Raw genomic sequence first — 21,886 nt, forward strand, 5'->3', positions numbered from 1 at the left:
AATAATAATAAGAGAGAGAAAAGTAGTGCATATTTATGCTGAGTTAACGAAAGAAAATTTGAGCCCGAAAGCTCACATTATATGTTGGAAGAGAGAGAGAGAGAGAGAGCATTCGGTGGTAGAAGATAAAAGATAAAACCAGAGACGACCAAGTATTATTATTTTGATATTGTTTCGAGGGCTTACACTCGACAAACAACAAGATAGCAATAGAACAAAGATCGGATAATGAGTTGTCTAATCTTGAAAACTTAAATTAGAGGCTGTAACGAAGCAGTAGCCATTATTGATAGGGTCTCAAAGTCATTTGAACCTACTTGCATGTGGTAACCAAGACTCTTCTCGGAGGAAGAGAAGGCCTTCTTCCATGAAGCAAAGCCATGTTATCAAAGAAGAGAACATCACCCTTCTCCCATTTGAATTGGATGCTCTCTTCTTCAATGATTTCTCCGCATCTCTTTACCACATTATCTGGTATCTCTGTTCCGTCTGCCATCATGGCTGAGCTGTGCTCCTTCCCATGCATCCCCACTAACGTGTTGAACCACATCCTCCTTCCTTTTCTTCCATCAAACACCCTTGTCAGACTTCGCGGCCCCAATATTGTCTTCGCCGCACCATTTGGTAACCACTCCATGTCCATCCCTAGAGCATTAGCCCTGTTAAAAAAGAAGAAGGTGAATTCAGTTTAAGATTTCAATTTCCACTGCTCTAACATCAATAATGATATAATGCAAATTAACTATGTATTTATCTAAAAAATTGAGTATAGTCATGAAAAAACGTCTTATGAGCATACGGAAGCTGTGATATATATACAACACAAGCATGCATGCATCTTAGTGGCATGCATAGCCTCCCTTCTGCAGTGCAGATAATATATACCTTCCCTCAGCTTCTGCGCGATCCGATGTCCCAAAAGCATCCTCCCAGCCTCTGCCCCTCATGGAGGATGTATCGCTCCTGCTAAGGGCCGTGAATGTGTATTTTAACCCTTTCTCCTCCATTTCCCGCACAGCTTCCGGGAACTCCTCCAGCATCCTTTCCGTTACACGGAAGCTTGGAACAAAGGGCGTCTCTCCACCTTCAGGGGGTGGTATCTCACAGAAAAGAGCTAATTTCTTCGGAGATTCATTGATCTGGTCAGTTGGACATAATAAATTTTGGTCAGGTCTTAAAACAGTACTTCGCACACAGTTATATATTTAAATCTTCCATTTTATACATAATAGTAGTTATATGAAATGAAAGGTTAAATGATATTATAGTTGAATTTTTATCTGTTCTGTGAATATGGTACTCTAGTTCTTTGCTTCATCCCTTGAGACATCATCACTTCTAAGTTCGAATTGACTTGTTAGCTAATGTGTATGACATATATTATAAGAAGTGCTTTGGTTTCCGGCCAGAGGGTGGTTGATCCTGCTGGGGTACTATTGCTGGACCCAGTCTATGCTTGACCACAAATAACAATTGTCTCTTATGAACTCACTTGATGGTGACTTGATATTCTTCATGGCAGGCCAGCCATGATATGATCAACTGTGTTCTTTTGAAGTGATTTCATATGGAGATGACGGAAACTACTGTACTTGGTGGCAAAGAAATTAGGGTTGAAGAAAAAAGAAGAAAAACTTGGCATTATGACAGGCAAGAATCACAAATTATTAATCTTTTTCTTCTCATGCGTACCAGCTAGAAATTACCCTTAAACTGGGAATTAAGAAGGGATTTGATTCAATAAAGACTATTTAGCCAAAGAAATATGTCAGTACTTTTAACCAAAATTCTAGTCCTTATATATACTATGATATACGTGTCTTACCAAAACCATCTCATGGTGGTAGTATATGAACTCGGAGAGAGGTCCCTCGTTGGCAGTCCATACACGTTTATAAACATGTGTCCTTGGGGCGGGTCCAACATAAAGAATGTCCTCCCAGCCGAAGGCTTCTATGATCTCATTGAAATCCTCGGCGTTGGTAAGATTGTAGCCTCGGAGGAGGACAGCACTGTTCTTGATGAGCATCTGCTCAAACCACTCCTTGTTTTCTTTGAGATCAGAGAGAAGGGAATCCAAGCCTGTCTTGTTGCTTTCTGGCGCTTGTAGCAGTAGTGGCATGGTTTCGCCATCCACCACCTTTTGCCCTTCACAATTTCCGACCTTGAAGGCTTTGCAAGAGAATTCCATGACTCTCTCTCTCTGAGTTTTGTGCTGTTTATGGGGCTGTTTACTTCAATGGGGTTATGCATAAATGATCAGTGTCTGTGTGTGCGTATATATAGAGAATCAGAGATGGTAGCGGATGGTAGTTAGGGAGTTATTTACGATGATGGTTGTAATCAAAAGACGGTCTGCTCTAATACTGGTTGATGTTGCCAAGAAAATGATACCGTTTTATGTCGTTTTTTGGACGGTGGATTTGCAAAAACACCTTGAGTTTATATGTTGACATTGAGTGGCCTGTTATTGTTGTCCTGAGGATCAAAACTCCAATTAATTACATGTTTAACTCCCAATTATTCTCTTAACTTCGGCTTTGAGTTATAATTTTGGAGTAGGTCAAAAAACAGGCTTTGGGCTTGACATATGGCGAGACAACAACAAAGCTCAGATTACTACAGATACCTGATCTAACATGATTAAAAGGCAAAAGCTGATCAAGCTCCAGACAAACACGCAATCAACTCCTTAGGCGTGGAAATAAACGAAGTTAATTATACATTAATCCAAGCATAGAACAAGGCGCACGAGAAACCACCTAAAGCCCATGGTTATGAATTAGCTGCTGGCATTTACTCAAAACATTGTATTACAGTGCCACCCCATTACTTTATTAATAAGAATAATAAATGAACTTCACTTTGCATACTCTGCGTAGCGGATATATATGCCATTGCCAGAAATATGACGCGTCATTTTGCAACAAAGATTGAGATTTCCACCCACCAACGATGAAGCTCCAATGGATTATACGTATTTTACAAGTGTATTTTTGGCCAATATATATCTCTTGGCTATATTATATATCCAGCGGCATCATCATCTTGTTTACAAAAGAAGAGAAATCAGAGTCCCAATTTCACCAAGGGTAAAATTAGTCGGGGGACGGCTCAAAAATTCAATCGGACAGACATAAAGGAAACAGAATAAAAGGGGTATAATGGGTCCAATTGGCGTTACACTAAAGATCATCTCTGTTTGCATTGTGAAATATATAAGTAATTCTACATATAACTATGAAGTGTGTAAATATCGCTTAATCGCTTTAAAAAATAGTAGGATCTATTATTAAAAAATTAATTTTTTTCATATGAATCTTATATTTTATTCTCATTTTTTAAAATAATTACGCAGTGATTATATAATTCATGATTACAAATATATTTTCTCTAAAAAAAAATAATACTCCAATTTTATTGATATCACTCAATGGCCTTGTTATCACATAGTCACTCACTTCTATTTGTATTGTGGAATATAGGTTGTGCATAGTTTTTTTTTTTTCACCATCACATACTTTAATTTTATATTGCTAAAACTCCTCCAATTTAATAAGATCGAAAATCAATAATTATCATGAGAAAAGGATATTGGAGATGGAATAAAATTGTCCCCAGTTGTTACTTGTTATATTGAAAGAGCCGATTAGCATTGGATACGATCTTTACTAAAATTAGAAACTGCGTTGGAACCAAATCGTCGGTATTTGTACTCGATCTACGCCAGAGCAGCTTCAAACGTTGGTAAGATTGCTTTGTACTAGTTCTCTGTGTCTGTCCCATTGGCTGAGAGTGCTTTGCCAAGACTGAACGGAAAATATTTTATTTATAAAATAATTATATAAAAATAAATTTATAATTAATAAGATTTAATATGATAGGTTAGATTATAAAATTAATTTAAAAAATTTAAAAAATTATTTTTATAAAATCTATATATATATATATATCTTTATATATAGCAGTTATTTCAATCATAATGATGTAGACGTGCCGTGTCAAAAAGAGTTGCATGCGTTTTTATCGTGATGTCCATTATCCTTCCAACAGTTCATTTGATCAAACCATGGCCACTTTAGTACTTTAGTGTTGCCTGTCGGGTAAGTGACATTTAAATCCAGCACGTACTTACTACATAATCCAGTTAAACAAATAGAAAAATCCCAACTCTTCTAAATAAAGGATTCCAAAAGCGTTTGCTTTACTCAATGGTCTACTGACAACTGTGGTAGATCTAGAGCTTTTCTGTCGGTGGCTTCTTGCTACCGCCTTACTGTGTTGGGAGTGTGACTGTGAGAGAACCAAGACTGCTGCACAAACATGGCGGTAGACTCTCCTTCTCTAGTCCCTCTCCTCTTCTTTGCTAGAGTCTCAGGGCTTGCAGTAGCTACGCTGGTCCTCTTTTGGGCTCTTGCTTTCAACTCCAGCTTCCTGATCCCTCGCTCATCCTCCCAAGAATACCTCATCTATACAGTATGTTAAACTCTCTCTCAAGACTCTCGAACACTCTCTGCATGTCTTTTACACAAAGCACAAATGGCTTTTCTCTTTTTGTTTTCGTTTTTGAAGAGCTAAAAGGGATTGATTTTTTCTTTTCTTTTCTTTTAAAACAGGCTCTTCATCCTTTATTTATGGTGATTGGGTTTATTCTAATCAGTGGAGAAGGTAGTGCAAGAACCCGGAAATTAAAACAATAGTAAATATAAATGATCATGAGAACATTTACATAATGGGGTCTGTTTGCTTTTTTTTTTTTTTGCAATGTTTACAGCAATTCTGGTGCATAGATGGTTGCCTGGTTCGAGGAACTTAAAGAAATCTGTGCATTTATGCCTTCAAGGAGTGGCTTTGGCTTCTGGGTTATTTGGGATTTGGACAAGGTTTCAGGGGGAAGATGGGATTGTGGCTAATTTCTACAGTCTGCATTCCTGGATGGGTTTGATTTGTGTCTCCCTGTTTGGAGCTCAGGTTTGTTCTTCCATTCCCTTAGCTGTACTATTTTCATTCTTTCCTTAAGTGGTTCAGAATGATATTTTGTTCATCCCAATTTCTGTTTTCACATCTCATGTTTCTTACATCTCATTTTACATCTAAATAAGATGATGCCTGTTTAAAATCTTTTAGAATTCTAGATCTAGGTTTGGGAGAAAGATGCAGCACTAAACGGTGAGTAATTAGCTTTCCCTTTTTTAATCTTATCACGGGAAACCTCACTGTTCATTCTAGTATTTTTTTGAATTTTATTATTTACAATCAAGTACTGATCAGTATATTAATATTATTGTTTTCATATTTTAAATTTAAATTAATATTATTTTTAAGAAAATTTATTTTCTGATTAATCCATATTGAAAAATGTACGTATTAATGTGCAATTATTTACAAGTAGATTTTTTTTTTTAAGATTCTTACTGTCCGTACTTTCATTACTTTTGATTACTGCAACGTTTTTCTTTACTAGTATGAAGACGACTCTGTCAGTGTCAGTTATATGATCAAAGGAAAGATGCTTTTGGATGTCTTAATAATTAAGGAGGCCTATAATTTCTCAAATTACATCTTATCTGTATAATAATTTGTGTGCAGTGGTTGATTGGCTTCCTGAGCTTTTGGCACCGAGGGGAGGCGCGCACAGTAAGGCTAAAGGTCCTACCTTGGCACGTTTTTGTGGGGCTCTACACTTATGGTTTGGCCGTGGTCACAGCAGAAACTGGGCTGCTAGAGAAGTTGACATTCTTGCAGACCAAGAGAAACCTATCCAGACACTGTCCAGAATCCATCATTGTCAATAGCCTAGGACTCGGATTGGCCCTGCTTTGTGGCATTGTAATATTGGCTTCCGTTTCACCAAAGCATCAAACTCTTCAAACTAAATTCATGTACTCAGATGCCAAGTGCTTGTCGTCATAAAGAAATGGAAATTGTTTTTCACTCAGCATAATAATATTCTCTTTCATTGTGGATGTAAATTTGGGAGTTTGCCACACCTAATTAATAATGTCTCTAGCATGTGAGTAGTGGGGCAATGACCTCGATTTTCACCAGCTTCTTAGGGAGAAAACGAGGAAACCAACACTAGTTTGAGCAGAGTTTGCAAAAAATGCATATTCTAATTAACCACTAGTGACTCGATCTATTTTGGTTTCACTGATGAATTTAATAAAATATTATTTTAAATATTATTATTATTTTAAAATTTAAAAAAATTAAATTGTTTATTATATTATGTGAGAATTTGAAAAAATTATAATGATGAGATGAGTTAAGGTGAGTCTTTAATATAAACAAGGCCTAATTAGAGGCTCTTTCATTCTGTGTGAGGTTCGTGGAAGAGGGTCAATTCTGTGATTTTTATAAAATGAGATTCTTATGTGTATTAGAGCATTGGCAATGACCTAGCCATTGTCAAGTTAAAAGTTTGGTTAGAATTTTAAATTTTGGCTATAGCATTAAACTTTAACTAGATGAATCTATATTGGATTAGCCATCTTAAAGTCAAAATAATAATATAATATTATATATTTTAATAATATTTTATATTTTTTTTTATATATTTTGCAAATATACTTCATATATTAATTAATATTTAATTTTTATTTAAAATTATTTAAATGGTCAGGTCGACTATTTTCAATACCAAAACCACAATTAGTTTCAAAAACTGAATCAACACCAAATCAAGAACTTCTAAAAACTGAACCAATCAGAATCAAAACTAAACAATACAATGAAAAGTTACATGCATGCACACATTTCATTGAACGCGGCGAATGCATCCTAAATTATAAATCAGAAGGTATTAGCTTCCTTCAAATGGAAAGGGGATAGACTTTACTTGATCAAAGGAAGACATTACAATATGCAACAGTGAAACAACAACAGAGGTGGCCTTTTATAATAAAAAGGGAAGGGACAACTCTCTACTTTTTTCCAATGTTCCACTTCCATTCAATGTTTGTTCATTGTCTTGGAAAGAGTTACTAATAATTATAATAACAACATGCTAATAACGTTGTACTTAATATCAACAATGCCATCCAAACATCATGGTCACTTGAATCTTCAAATTTTATGTTGCTCAAAGTTAGAGAAGTCTTCTAAAATTTCAAGCTACCTCCACTATTTGGCATATGTGAAGGAGATTACATCTCAAGATCAATGTCGTCAATGAAGTCTTCCTCATAGTCATCTTTAGAATTAAAGTCAGATGAATCCTTTGTCTGTGTTTCATCAATATCCTCACCGAGTCACCAATATCTTTAGAGATTGTAAACAACTACAATTAACAGATGAGAAAACATCATCTAAAAAAATGCAGCAATGCTATGTTGGAAAAACTAATGTCCAATAATACTCTATTTCTATAATTTTTCGATTACTTGAGTGAAGAACTAATGTCCAATAACGCACAAACAGGCTACTAGACTTCCATAAAAATGCAAAAATACTGAAAACTCTCATTGAATAATTAAATTGAATTGAATTAAGAAGGGCATGCACAATCTTCCTGAAAAAGTGAAATAGTTCAACCACCCTAACAAAATAAAATAAAAAACTGGCAATCAAGCATCTTTCTTCATCATTATCCCTCCAGAACATTAACTATCAATCTTGTAACAGTAAGAGTGTGAAGAGAATAATAAAAAACCTAATGTTCTGTTAGAAAAGTAAACAAAGAAAATATATTGTTGGAGACTTGTAACCCAACAAACGATAATAACAATAAGAAAATTCGAGAAAGAGAGAGGAAATTTTACAATAACCAGAAATTACGACTTCCACAAAAATGCACAAACTCCAAATGAAGAAAAATCCATCGCACAATAGATTGATACCCATTTCACAAATTCATACCCATTTCATACTCAAAACCCAAACCCAAGGAAATCCAAAAATGGAGTATACGAAATTTGCTATTGAAACCCAAAAAAACCAAGCAAAATAAATGAAAAAAATTAAGGCTAGGGTTTCGGATCTTACCGTGTTTTTGGTATATGATCTGGAGAGAGAAGCTCTGAGCAACTGCTTGAAAGAGAGCTGTGGGCAATTTTACAGGAAGAAAAACGAAAAGAGATGTGTGGGAGATAGGGAGAAGGAGATGTGAAGGGAGAGGAAAATGAAAAGGAGAGGAAAAGAAAAGGAAAATAATGAGATGCTCGTGCGAAATGAATGTACAGGAAAATGAATGTGCACGAGAGAAGAGGAGTCAAGATCAACCCAAGAACGGAGAGAAGAGTTTTCGAAGAAAGGAAAATGGAGAAAAGAGGGAGAGTTTTTTTAATGAAGGAAAATACGAGGGAAAGAGAGAGGGGCAGTTGGAAAACAATAAAATAAATCTTTGATCTTTCAACAGTGGCTCGCCAACTATAGCTTGGGAGGTGATTTCACTGTAGCTCAAAGTTGAGAAATTATGCCTTTGGCTAGTTTAATATAGGGCTTTTAACTCAATAAAAATCAAAATTTAGACTTAAATTAGACAATAACTAGGCCATTGCCAATGTTCTTAGACATTAGTATAATTGCAACTCAGGCACCTATCTATATTGTTCACTACCAAATGTTTTTAACATATTCTTCATCCATATTTTGTTCTGTTGTTAAGCATCATCACTAGTGTGGTCTTCCTACTTATAAAAAATAAAAAATAAATCATTATTGTGGTCTTCCTAAACGAGTTTTGGGCCTTGGCAACGGAGCGGATCATCCGTTTCGGAAGCTATTTAACAAGGCGATTATTTTGTGCGTTAGCATACTCAATTCGTCGCAATAGAAACTCTTTTCTATAGTCCTAAATTATATTATAATAAAGCACCGAGCGTTCTCCAACCCAAACCCCTCTGCAATGGCAGGTGCCAACACAGCTCAGCCTCAGTAGATACTACTTCCATGTCCGATCTCACCTCTGAGCACCACAATCCCTACTCCTAACCCTATATCTCTCCTTCTTATCGAAAATAACCCAACAGAATCTCAAATGTGCTCCTCCTCTTCTTCCTCCCTTCTCTGCTTTCCTACTCACAATCCCTCTCTCTTTCTACGACATCGTGCTGCCGCCTCATTTCTCGGCAACCCCAGGCCCACAATCATCGAACCTACCCGGCGCCTCCATGCCTCCCTCGCCGAGAGCAACGCCGGACTCTCCTGGTCCTCTCCGGATCAGATTGCGAACCACAAGTACGGCGGTTGGGCCATCGTTGACTCTCCGGTTCATAAGAAGAAGACAGGTTAAATTCCACTCATTTTCTTCTTACATCTAAATATCTTTAGGTTAATTTCCTTAAAAACTTATGTGCGTGTTCTTTGATTGAGCTATTTAAAATATGCAGGCTTGCCCCCGTTTTTGATTGGTGGAATTGGGACCTCACTGGTTGTTCTACTCGCCACCATTGCTCACTTTTCAATATCAAGAAGAGGTTTTTGACTGGCATCTTTTTATAAGTTCTAGTTAATTTTGCAATCTTTGCAACCATTGTTTTCTTTCAGTATTATTGCTATTACACCTCTTCAGATTATGGGGTTTTGAAAATTTTAGTGCTTTTATATATTTTTTTTGTTATATATTGATACACTGAGGTTAAGGCTTTTAATTGAATCTGAGATGAGCATTTGGTGAATTGGGTGTTGAGCATAGTTGGATTACTGTTTTGTAGTGGATATGAGATGGTGCTTTGGTGAATCGGGAGTTGAGCAAAGTGGGATTTTTTTTATTTTTTGTAGGTTGTAGGTTTCAGTTCGGTAGTCCATTATGTGCTTTGCATGGGATATTAAATCCAAGTGGAACCAAAAGGGATCGAAGTGAACTTACGAGCAGTGCTGTATCAGATGAGACCACTGCGGTGTCTGATGCCAGCCTAGAAGACATACCGCATTCTACTGGTGACACTGCTTCTTCAGGTAAATTCAGATCAAAGTTTCATAACACTTTTCAGAAGTATTACTGTCTTAGTGATTCAAAGAATTTATTTGTATGTTTTTTTTACTGTTTGGGCACCCAATAGTGGCGGCCTTCTTTCTTACAATAATATTGTTTTGCAGTCTTCCGATTATTTATGGAAGTAGTATATGTCCTTTTGATCAAATGCATATCTTTTGGGAAGCATACTAACGTAGTCTCTTTGTTTATGTTCCAATTCTGAACTTGCACTCAGGAACTATGGAAAAGCTTGAACGTATTATAATCCCAGCTGCTGTGGATTCTACCCAACAGGAAGCTCTTTCAGTTTTGAAGAAACTGAAGGTTTGCTTCTTGAAGCATGGCTGTATTTGAATTGTTATACTTTTGCTACCCACGGTTAAGTAGTTTACATGCCTTAATGAGGCCAAAATGGCATATGTATTTATAGAAAAAAAAATAAAAGTGGCATAGGCCATTTAAGACTTGTGTAGCCAAAATGTTTACTATTTTCTAGAGGTATTGAGGAACAAAGATGAGAGAACCTAAAAACACATAAATGTAAAAGCTCTCATTCAGAGTGAAGCCTGGTGGTCAAAGGGAGGGCTTGGGATGAGCTATGAATTTAGATATCCTGGGTTCAATTCTACACTAGTAGTTCTCCTAGATTACCGGATACATGGTTTTGGTGGGTGGAGTGATGTATCCTTCGAATCCTATCTTGGTGAGGTTTCATGTCATAAAAAATATAATGATTATATTTGTTACTTCTCATCAGCTCAGACTTTTGTGGTGAGTGGTAGTTTGTCATGGTATCAAAGCGTATGATCCTTGTTTGAACACTCAATACTCTGCCTTTCGTTAAGGGTATGTTTTAAATCTCCATTGAGGGGAAGCCTGGACCCATGTGAGGAGGATAGACTTTTGTTTTTGATTGGTCATAAATGAGGAGGATAGACTTTTCTTTTTTATCAGTCATAAGTGAGGAGGATAAACTACTGGCTTACTAATTTGATAAACACCTAATGTGTTATCATTGGATAAATAAGAGACCAATTCTCCTAGAGTAGAACAGTACTTCCAATCTATATTTGCTTTGCTAAAACCTTGATTGTGAATCACTTCTCAGTATCAATAGTTACTTGTTTGTTAGACCTTCAAATTTCTGTACATATGACATTTTCTGTAGCATTTAGCAATAAGATTTTATAACAATGTGGATGAAGCTTTGGGTCCAGTTCTGAGCTTAGATATCTGAAAATTAAGGTATACAGATAATTGAAGATGATGTAAAGGCAGATGAACTGTGCACTAGGAGGGAATATGCGAGATGGCTACTTCGAGTAAATTCGTTATTGGAAAGGTAATAACTGATCAATGCTTGTAAATTTAAAGATGTTTGGCACATAAAAATATAAAGCACTGTAAATGCTCTTGCAGATTTGGCTTAAGAATTTTTTGTGTGAATTTAACAGGAATCCCAAGCACAGGGTCATTCCCGAAATTTCACTTTCAGGGTCCACAGATACTGCATTTGATGATATAAATGTGGAAGACCCAGATTTTGCGTCCATTCAAGGTATGAAATAGAGGGGGTAGACACAGGGGACTTGTATTTGATAATTGGCTAGTACTGAATTCACTCGACTTGTCACTCAGCCCTAGCAGAGTCTGGTGTCACTCCCAGCAAGCTATCACCAAAGAACTCCAGTGATGATGGTTCGGGATGTCGAGAAACGTATTTTTATCCTGAGAGGTACAATAGTAAAACTTCTTATAATATTTTTAAATTTCCTTTTCACTTGATGAAACATGAATGGTGTAGCAGGTTTATCTCTCGACAGGATCTCATTGACTGGAAAGCCCAGTTAGAGTATGAATTCATGCCAGGAATAATTGAGCAGGTAAAGAATGTTTCTACTATGATTTTCAATAGATATTACCAATCAAATGATCTTCAATAGATGTTGCTTTTGGTTTTATCTTTTGAACATGCATCATAGAGGGTTTTTTTACTTATAAAAAAAAACCATAGTGAAACTTCATTAGTCTGTCATTGCTTTTAAAACCTGACTTATTTACAGTCCAGATATCAAGAGCAAAATTGGGTTTTTTGGATATGAGGGAGATCAGTTCAGATGCATCTGCAGAACTTTTTATGGACATGTTGGCTGGGGACAGGAGCATGCTCAGAAAAGTGTTCGGTATTCCCCCCACTTTTACTTGAATCTCCTTTTCTTTTCTGTATGGTCTAACATTAGGGCTTTTCAAGCTGATTGACACCCGTAAAATGTCTTCCATTAATTACATTAGCAAATGTGTCCTTACAGGCAAACTACATAAAACTCAATTATTCTCAGTTTGTAAATTTGAGGATAATTTTCGAATGACTACATTCACAATTATACCGCAGACTAGCATTTCCATGTATTGCCTAAGCTTTGATTTGCATAATTTAAACTGGCCCAAGTAAACCTGGAGAAATGGTAAAACAATTTGGAAGTATAAACACTTACCACACAGAAAATGTAAAAGTCAGCTTAAGGTTTGTTCAGAATTTGATTGGGTTTCAGGCTTAGCTAAGTCAGATTTAATCAGGGGCTTTCACAAATCTCCTTTTATAGGTAGGGAGTTGTTGAGAATATGGTTAACATCAAAGATGAGAAAACCCTGTCAAATTTTCTATTTGCAGGACAGAGCAGGCGGTTTCAACCAAACAAACCTTCAACAAAAGCACAGGCTGCAGTGGCACTGACAACTGGAAGGATGACAGAAGCAATTTATAATGAATTAGCAAGACTAGAAGCTGAGAGTTCTGCAAGGCAAGCCGAGATGGAAGATATTAGGTCTGAGCTGCTTGACAGAGGGGATATACAGAGGTTTTGGGAACAGAAGCTGATTGAGGCGAAAACTCAGGGTTTTCAGGTGGAGAAGGTTTATTTTGCTAATGCTAGTAAGTTGGAGCAGGAGAAGATTGATCAAGAGAAACTTTTTTCCGAGTTTTTGAAGGAGAAGGCAGCTATGGACTGTCAGAGGCAACTGGTTCGCAGTCTAAAGGAAGAGGTTGCTGAGATGTCAGAAAAGCTTGCATCTGAGAGGGCTCTATATATCACCGAGCAGCACAATTTACATAATATGCTCAGTGATTTACAGATCACGCAGGAAGGACTGCTTGATACAAAATCTATACTCGAAGCTGAGAAAGAAGCTCTCCGGATTCTTAGGTAATGAAGCAGCAGGGTTTTGTTGTTGTTGTTGTTGTCATTGTCGTTTTATCAAAGTAGCATCATAATATTATACTACTCAAGATCGCCTTACACTAAGAGTAGAGTAAAATTGTATCATAACATGGTGTGGCCATCTGGTCTCTCATTAATGGAATCATTCAATGCAGATCTTGGGTAGAGGACGAAGCAAGGAAAAGCCAAGCTCGTGCTAAGGTTCTTGAGGAGGTTGGTCGAAGGTGGAAATGGGACAACCAAGCTTGATCTTCCTGGTCCCTTGAGTGTAGAGATCTGTATTTGTTTGTAAAAATAATTAGCAGAGTTCTTTGCGGGATTCGTGATTCTTTTGCTGTGTTAACTAGATTTTTATAAAACTTTAACAATGTCTGATGTGATTAGCATGGGGCATTTTTGTTTTCTTCCATTGTTTGCAGTATACCAGCCATCACTTTGGCTTTTTTTTTTTTTGGATCAGTCGTGCTCTCAAGGAAATTGGTTTCCATTTTCTATGATGTTGGATTTTCATAATTAGGCAATGTTTTGATGATTAGGCAATGTATTGTCATAATTTTATGCCTCATGTAATCCTTGTGATTGCAAGACGGTGTTACCCTAGATCCCCCACCCAGAGTGAGCTTGTTTGTTTGTTTGTTAACAACGATCACATTAAGTTGGGTTCTAAATTTGATAGTTAACCTTCTTTAGTTTGGGATCCTGTTTATTATATATATCGAACTTCTGGCCTCTTTTTAGTTGCTCGGTCAAAATAAAAGGTATGATTTTTTTATATATGAAAAATCGCTATTATATTTTCAAGTTTGCCTATTGTTTTTATTCCTATTTGCATTCTCAAACCCAGCTGTACCTTAATATGATTCCGACGTAGCGAAGACGAAGCCGGAACTATGAGAGCGCCCAAAGTCACTTGGGTTTTGGATTATACTTTGGCTGCTATTGGGACACTTGACTGGAGTCTTCAAAATTTATGACTCAGAAGGTGTTAACGTATGATAATACACTCGTCCTACCGGATAAACGCAAGACCCACAAGGGAACAACTTTTAGAGAAAAGAGAAAAGCCAAAAGTAATATAACGTGCCACTTGCTAAAGTTTGGAGCACGATTTTGTTTCTTCTACTCCTTGCTACAAATCTCCAGCCCACTAAACAAGCTGCTGAGAGCTTAACTTCCTGCATTTTTAACGTCGTTCATCAAAGACACCAACATCTACTTTCCCATCTTTCATGTCCACTAAGCTAGCAGGCACGTCCTTGTTGCAGAAGCCTTGAGGTGGACCCATTAATCTGAAGCCCTTACCGATTTGTCATTTGTATCAACACCCACTAATCAGACAAACACAACCCTAGGATCCAAGAATCAATGCCCACTTCAATAAAAACACGACTATGCTTGAAACTTGAAAGGTATATGATTTTGATCCGCGGGAAATGCTTTAATGCCCGTATTCTGTAAAAGGGCGTTCAAACTTGTGTCCTTATAAACACTCATGTTATCCTAACCCTCCAAGCAAAACCTATTTGGGTCCAGTTCGATCAGATGATTATGATCAGTAGATAAAATTGTTATCTACCTAAGCCTGATGTTATGAAGTTTGGAATTTTTATTGGACTAGCACTTGCAAATTCGCGAAGAACGACGCACAGAACTATTTTCTAATCCGGCGGCCGTATATCGATGCTGCAACTGCAAGCACACAGTGGCCGGCACCTGTTTTTCTTCAAATTTACAGTTGCTATCCTTTTCCAGTTTTGCTATTTGCCTGGTTTTAACTGTCCCTAATCCTCTGGGAAACTGTGGAAACATGTTAAGACCCAAGATTCTGACTTGTGAATCCTTATGGAGACAGGTTGACCACTAGGTAGTGGTGGTTGCTGTAGCTCTAGCATGACAATGATGGAATTCTACTTATCGGGAACTTCGCTTCGTGCATATGAGAAAGTTTGCTCCTTGTATGGTCCTTCCATAAACCTAACGATGATGAAGCTGGTGTGGGGATTTCCATAGTTGGATATGACTGAATTTTTGTATAAATGCGAGTTTCTAACTAGGTTAGCTATTCTGCCTGTCTTGTTACCTCTATTCGCCATTGCGGAATTTGGATGTCCTTGTCGCATACAAAGTGGCCTGATGGGTTGATGATGGGGTTTGGGAGAAATGGGCAATGGGGTTTTTTTGAATTGTGTCTGTATCGATGAGTTGAGTGTAAAGATTTTTCTATCTACAATACCTTCATGATAGCCAGAGTAGGCCTCCTGGTTGCTGCTTCGATTGCGGCCTTTGCAGTTAGGCAGCTCAATGACAAAACCACTAGATCGTCGACCTCAGCAGTCAAGCGTTCAGGTAATCATTTCTACGATCACACACACATTCACACGAGCGCGCGCGCACACATATATCGGCATGCGTTGTATGTGGGAATATCAATTATCTAATTGTTTGTTACCAATACTAATTAATTGTCTCATGAAGGAAGTTGTTTCCTTTCTTCAAACCATATTTCGTAGTCTGAGAAATCTATCCATCACGCTCGTGATGATGGATATCTTATGGAGGGACCACGTTTTTGTCTTCTATTCACTTGTAAGCTTCGTTCTCTTTAAAACTAAAGTCATTTTCTGGTGACACTGGGACTCAGAAAGTGGTGAAGCCAGTTTTGAACAACATCAGCACGAGGGGAGAGACGAAGACCAGGATAGATCTTCTACTGATAGACTCGAAGAGAAGGACGTATGTACATAACCAAACTTCAAATAGATTTTATTTCCTTTGGTGGCCAAGCGAATCTGACTTTGCGTGGTGGGCATTTTGTAACTTTGAACTGCAGGGGGAGGAAGAGGAGGAAGAAGAGGGTGAATTGATTATCAGCGTATTTAACAGAACTCATGGCAATCCTCTTGATATTTATGATGAAGAGATTTTGCCTGAATTTGAAGAGCTTTTATCTGGGGATATTGAATATCCATTTCCTGGTAGCAAGATTGATGACGCCGAGAAAGGAAAAGTATATGAAATTGAAATGGAAAATAATCCAAGCGAATTGGAACGGTTACGGAAGCTAGTTAAGGAATTAGAGGAGAGGGAAGTAAATTTTGAGGGTGAATTGCTCGAATACTATGGATTGAAGGAGCAGGAATCAGATATTCTTGAGTTACAAAGGCAACTCAAGATCAAGACAGTAGAAATTGGCACGCTCAATATCACTATCAATTCTTTGCAAGCTGAGAGGAAAAAGCTTCAAGAAGAGACTGCACAGAGAGCTTCAGCAAAGAAGGAGCTGGATGTGGCAAGGAACAAGATCAAGGATCTGCAAAGGCAGATTCAGCTTGAAGCTAACCAGATGAAAGTTCAGTTGTCGTTGCTTAAGCAACAAGTTTCTGGTTTGCAGGCAAAAGAGGAAGAAGCTGTCAAGAAAGATTCTGAAATTGAAAAGAAGCTGAAAGCTGTGAAGGAATTAGAGGTCGAAGTTGTGGAGCTTAAGCGGAAAAACATAGAACTTCAACATGAAAAACGGGAGTTGACTGTAAAACTTGATGCTGCAGAGGCCAAAATAGCAGCCCTCTCCAATATGACGGAGGTCAGAGTTATAATGCTCCCTTGGATGCTTTGTTATGTACACATCTACTTTTCTTTCTTTGTTTCTTTTGTGTGTGGAGGGAAGGGCTGAGTTGCTGAAACTTCTGAAATTTAATTTGCTCTTTACTCCTGCTTTTCTTATACTTCTACTACAAAAACGCTTACTTGGGTTCTTCTATGAATCAAGTTAATAGATACAAAAATACACTGCAAATGGGATATGAAGTAATTAGGATATTACCTGTCACTTAAGGAGATGAACATTCCCCCTCTGCAGTGTCTTAAAGTTCAAACGTTGACTTAACATCCATTGCTAATGCTGAAATCTACCGTGTAACTTGCAAACAAGATATCAGTGATATACTGCAATAAACAAATGCGGATTGTTGTTAGGTGAACTCAGCGAATCACATTATAGCTACTTGGTTTTTAACTTGGAAACATAATATTGCATCATCTATGAATAACTGTTGTACTTTGTGCTAACTTTTTTTTTTCATAGCTAACTTCTTGTTCATCACAACGTGGAGCCGAATTAGAAGAAGTCCTGATGGAAAACTTAAGAATTCCTTGATATAGGATACTTGTAATAATGAATCGAGCACACTTTCTAATCTGTGCGGGTACTTGTGACGGGTTAAATTCATTCTTTTTATGCATTACCTCACACTGCAGAGTGAAAGGGTTGCCAAGACAAGAGAGGTCAATAATCTAAGGCGTGCAAATGAGGACCTGTTAAAGCAACTGGAAGGACTTCAGATGAACAGATTTGGTGAAGTTGAAGAGCTAGTGTACCTTCGTTGGGTCAATGCATGCTTGAGATATGAGCTCTGGAACTATCAGGCACCAGCAGGAAAAATATCAGCTCGTGATCTCAACAAGAGTCTGAGCCCCAAATCTCGAGAGAAGGCTAAACAGATGATGTTAGAGTATTCAGTATCAGAACTTGGACAAGGGGACACAGATCTAGAAAGCAACTTTTCCCATCCATCCTCTCCCAGAAGTGAGGACTTTGGAAATTCTTCTATCGATAGTTCCAATAATGGATATAGCAGTCTCAGTAAGAAACCTAGCTTAATCCAAAAGTTAAAGAAATGGGGCAAAAGCAAAGATGATTCGAATGCTCTTTCACTGTCAGCCAGATCTCTCTCTGGAGGTTCCCCAAGCTGGGAAAGCATGAGCCAGAGACCAAGGGGTCCATTGGAATCCCCAATGCTAAGTAATGCAGGTGACGGCATAGCTATCACAACCTTTGGCAAGATGGAGAAGAAACCTACTGAGTCTCCTGAAACTCCAACTCTCCCAAATATTAGAACACGGCCTTCATCAAATGACTCACTGAATACTGTTGCAACTTCATTCCACTTGATGTCTAAATCAGTTGAAGGAGTTCTAGATGAGAAATATCCTCCATATAAAGACAGGCATAAGTTGGTCTTAGAGAGGGAGAAGCAAATTAAAGAAAGGGCCGAGCAAGCAGGAGCAGAAAAATTTGGTGACAAGTCAAATTTGAATCTACATGAGCCTACGACCAAGGTAAAAGGAGAGACCACTGTAACTTCGCCGCCAAAACTTGCTAAAACAAAGGAGAAGGTGGTTGTAGCTGGTGATTCAAGCGACCAATCCAATGATGGTAAGACTGATTCTCGAACAGTAAGCAAGATGAAACTTGCTGACATAGAGAAATGGCCTCCTAGGGTGCCTCAGCCACCTCCCAAGCCATTTGGAGGTTCTTCTGCCAGCACAAATCCAAATCCTCCGGGCGAACTACCAACTGCGGTGCCTCTACCAACACCTCCACCTGGTGTCCCACCTCTGCTGCCACCACCACCTGGTGGACCACCTAGGCCACCTCCTCCACCTGGAAATCTACCAAGTGGGGGAGGGACTTGTGATAAGGTTCACCAGGCTCCTGGACGGGTTGAATTTTATCAGACACTGATGAAACAAGAGGCAAAGAAGGACACACCATCATTATTTTCTTCAACATATAATACATCAGATGCCAGGAGCAACGTGATTGGGGAGATCGAGAACAGATCATCATTCCTCTTAGCTGTGGGTTAAATTTCTCTTTATTTTTATTTTCTTCTTATATTTAGCATTAAGTGTAGGTGGTTTTCACACATTACAATAAATTCAAAATGCATGCACTGGATCCAGGTGAAAGCTGATGTGAAAAATCAAGGTGATTTTGTCATTTCATTGGCAACTGATGTCCGAGCGGCTTCCTTTACCAACATGGATGATCTTGTGGCTTTTGTAAACTGGCTTGACGAAGAACTCTCTTTCTTGGTATGCATTAAAGTTTCCATTGCCTAGTATTTCCCTTTCTGTCAGAGATACCTGAGATTCTAGGCTAGAAAGGGACCATTACAATTCCGAGAAAAATACAAAGTATGCCATAGCTAAATCATAACATCGAGCTTTTGAACACTGGTTTCCAATATCAGCTCTCCTCTACTTCTGAAATGCCCAATAAGCAAGCCCCAAACTTTCTCAATATCCACAACTGTGGGAGCATGTGCTCCAACTCACCCTGTGAACAATCCACACACACATTTCTATAGCTGTTGGAGACCTGTTTATAATTAATTGTTTCCTTGCCTCTCTATGGTAAGGTTGACGAACGGGCAGTCCTCAAGCACTTTGATTGGCCTGAGGGGAAAGCCGATGCATTAAGAGAGGCAGCTTTTGAATACCAGGACCTGATGAAACTAGAGAAGCAAGTCTCCCCTTTTGTCGATGATCCCAAGCTTTCATGTGATGATGCTCTGAAGAAGATGTATTCATTGCTAGAGAAGTAAGAATGTTCATTCTCACTTATTTTCATTCTCACATAGTTTAGATACCCTTTTGAAAAGTCATTCGAAATTGCCATCGATCTTCGATGTGGAGAACTTGTCATACTTTCATCTTTTAATTAAGAGTTGTACTTTGGCCCAAAATATTTTATTGAAGCAATAGACTATTGGCAGATAATTTTTTTTGTTTTAAACCTGACTTCCTAATTCCCATTTTCATGTATGTTCTTATCTTCTCTCTTAATATTTTGACAGAATGGAAAATAGTGTATATGTTCTTTTACGTACAAGGGACGTGGCTATTTCACGATACAGGGAGTTTGGAATTCCGGTTGATTGGTTGTTAGATTCCGGAGTTGTTGGCAAGGTAGGCATAGAATGAAGGAAAAAAACTCTTTCCTGTTGATTGTGGGGTTTTCTTCACTTTTTTTTTTTTTTCTAAAATTTTGTTTGCTTATGTTTTCTTTTTTCATAATCTTTATACAAGAAGTTATTTTCATTATTGAACTACCAATGTCTCGATAGGAATATATTATCATTAATAGGAAATATTTTCCACCCTACATTAATTTGTCATGACAAATGAAAAAACCATTGATGCAAATAGTTATTTGTATCTGGTATATGATCTATTGTAGATAAAATATATTCTTCCTACCCTTGGAAATGCAGAAAAATGTGTGCAGGCGTGTGTTTACTTGCATGTGTTACACTACAGATTAGTGTCATAATATTTTCCCCACTTCAGATAAAGCTCTCATCTGTTCAATTGGCAAGGAAGTACATGAAACATGTAGTATCAGAACTTGATGCATTGAACGAACCTGAGAATGAGCCAAACAGAGAGTTTTTGGTTCTACAAGGCGTGCATTTTGCTTTGTGTGTTCATCAGGTATGTTATATTCTCTATATGGTAATGCTGATTGTACATTTGGCCAATAAAGATCTAGAGAACTGGATCATCTAAATTATTTGATCGGGTAGCCAAATTTGGAAATGTTGCAATGCATGGGTTGATTGAATCTCTACAGTTTTCAATGTTGCAGGACGTTTCCAAATAAATAGCACATCTTTTTTTTTCTTAATTTTTTTTAACCCTGTCGTCTTTAATATAATTTCATATAAAATAATAATATGAAAATTGGTAACTCCTTGGAAATATGAGATTGTAACATTGACTTGAAACTGTTTTCAGTTTGCGGGAGGTTTTGATGCAGAAAGCATGAAGGCTTTTGAAGAACTCAGAAGCCGTATCCATACAAGTGGGAGAAAGCATTAAGCAGGAAACATGAGTATTTTTCTCTTTCCATTTGAATTCTCTCCTTTTATTTTCTTTTTCCATGTGCTAAAAATGTTATATATATTGGACATTGTACAACAACATTAACCAGTCCAATTGAAGACACAAAAAAGAACCATCTTATAACTTCGATCTATATGCTTACTAACGGGCATCAAAGGAGCAATAAAACAATGCCATCACAATTGTGCTTGGTTTATAAATTAACCCATCCGAATTGGCGGAAACTGACAAGTTGTTATTCATTCTTTGTCAAAAAAGAGTTGAAAATTTGAGAGTTGTGTACTTACGTACTATTCATATTATTATTTAATATGGTCATCAACATATAGTGCCACGAATCCTTTGTTTAGATGAATACTCATAGTTGTGAAATTTACGTCGGAGTTCTCTTAATGTTTTCTCCAAATGCATCTTGGAGATAGTTTATTGTCAAAATTTCATAATCATGCATGCCCAATATAGCTTGACAAGGGATTGTTGTCCTCCGGTGGGGGGAAACTATTCTTGTAATGCACCATCTAACGCCTGCTAGCTCCAAAAACATTGGTAATTGGAGAGTGGATGATGTGGCTTTATAGGCATACTTTTAATTTAATAACATATAATGAGATAGCAGCAGATGATATAGTTTAATAAGAACAAAGTTTTGTGCTTTGGAAAATTATGTTGTAATTACAATAAGTTTAAATAAAACTAGTAATATTATTTTTTATACGTTTAATTCTATATATGATATATTATATAATAATAAAAACACATATGAGAAGTAATAATGTTGCTTTAGAGCACTAATTATTATTTAATAATAGATAATGAGATCGTTGATGATGTAACTCAGTTAAAGCTTGCGTTCTAGGTCTAACTGTTTCCCTTACCTGACTGAAAATCTTCCCATGGTCTGACACTTTACCCAAAGTCTCTTCTAGCTAGTTGCCCAACTTCCCCTTTGAACCTTTTAAATAAATATTGGCTAGAGTAAAGATGCTTGTATATCTTCCAAGATTAACCGAAAGTGAAGTACTTGTGCACATATTCAATTCATCAAAGTACTGTGTGTGTGTGTGTG

The 21,886-nt window shown here is 37.4% G+C and overlaps 4 protein-coding genes across 4 annotated transcripts; 3 read left to right on the plus strand and 1 right to left on the minus strand.

Annotated features, from left to right (window-relative positions):
- Positions 1–126: 126 nt before the first annotated feature.
- Positions 127–2,343, minus strand: LOC108993270 (clavaminate synthase-like protein At3g21360). Its single transcript, XM_035691240.1, has 3 exons — positions 1,826–2,343; positions 886–1,139; positions 127–659 (listed from the first exon to the last, which is right to left on the minus strand). The coding sequence occupies exons 1-3, from the start codon at positions 2,189–2,191 to the stop codon at positions 314–316; spliced, it is 966 nt and encodes a 321-aa protein (XP_035547133.1). The 5' UTR covers positions 2,192–2,343; the 3' UTR covers positions 127–313.
- Positions 2,344–4,150: 1,807 nt separating this feature from the next.
- On the plus strand, positions 4,151–5,938 carry LOC108993269 (probable transmembrane ascorbate ferrireductase 4). Its single transcript, XM_035691035.1, has 4 exons — positions 4,151–4,476; positions 4,617–4,668; positions 4,775–4,971; positions 5,590–5,938. Exons 1-4 carry the CDS (start codon positions 4,324–4,326, stop codon positions 5,911–5,913), a joined length of 726 nt encoding a protein of 241 aa, XP_035546928.1. The 5' UTR covers positions 4,151–4,323; the 3' UTR covers positions 5,914–5,938.
- A 2,853-nt stretch (positions 5,939–8,791) lies between these two features.
- LOC108993293 lies at positions 8,792–13,541 on the plus strand. Its single transcript, XM_018968157.2, has 11 exons — positions 8,792–9,227; positions 9,330–9,416; positions 9,721–9,897; positions 10,152–10,240; positions 11,170–11,258; positions 11,371–11,474; positions 11,555–11,651; positions 11,724–11,799; positions 11,985–12,099; positions 12,588–13,119; positions 13,290–13,541. The coding sequence occupies exons 1-11, from the start codon at positions 8,978–8,980 to the stop codon at positions 13,381–13,383; spliced, it is 1,710 nt and encodes a 569-aa protein (XP_018823702.1). The 5' UTR covers positions 8,792–8,977; the 3' UTR covers positions 13,384–13,541.
- Positions 13,542–14,242: 701 nt separating this feature from the next.
- Positions 14,243–21,024, plus strand: LOC108993290 (protein CHUP1, chloroplastic-like). Its single transcript, XM_018968154.2, has 9 exons — positions 14,243–15,480; positions 15,776–15,867; positions 15,965–16,714; positions 17,389–18,771; positions 18,877–19,008; positions 19,335–19,516; positions 19,773–19,884; positions 20,266–20,409; positions 20,713–21,024. The coding sequence occupies exons 1-9, from the start codon at positions 15,372–15,374 to the stop codon at positions 20,794–20,796; spliced, it is 2,988 nt and encodes a 995-aa protein (XP_018823699.2). The 5' UTR covers positions 14,243–15,371; the 3' UTR covers positions 20,797–21,024.
- The last annotated feature ends 862 nt before the right edge of the window (positions 21,025–21,886 follow it).

Source organism: Juglans regia, chromosome 6, assembly GCF_001411555.2.
Source record: "Juglans regia cultivar Chandler chromosome 6, Walnut 2.0, whole genome shotgun sequence".
Lineage (NCBI taxonomy): Eukaryota > Viridiplantae > Streptophyta > Magnoliopsida > Fagales > Juglandaceae > Juglans > Juglans regia.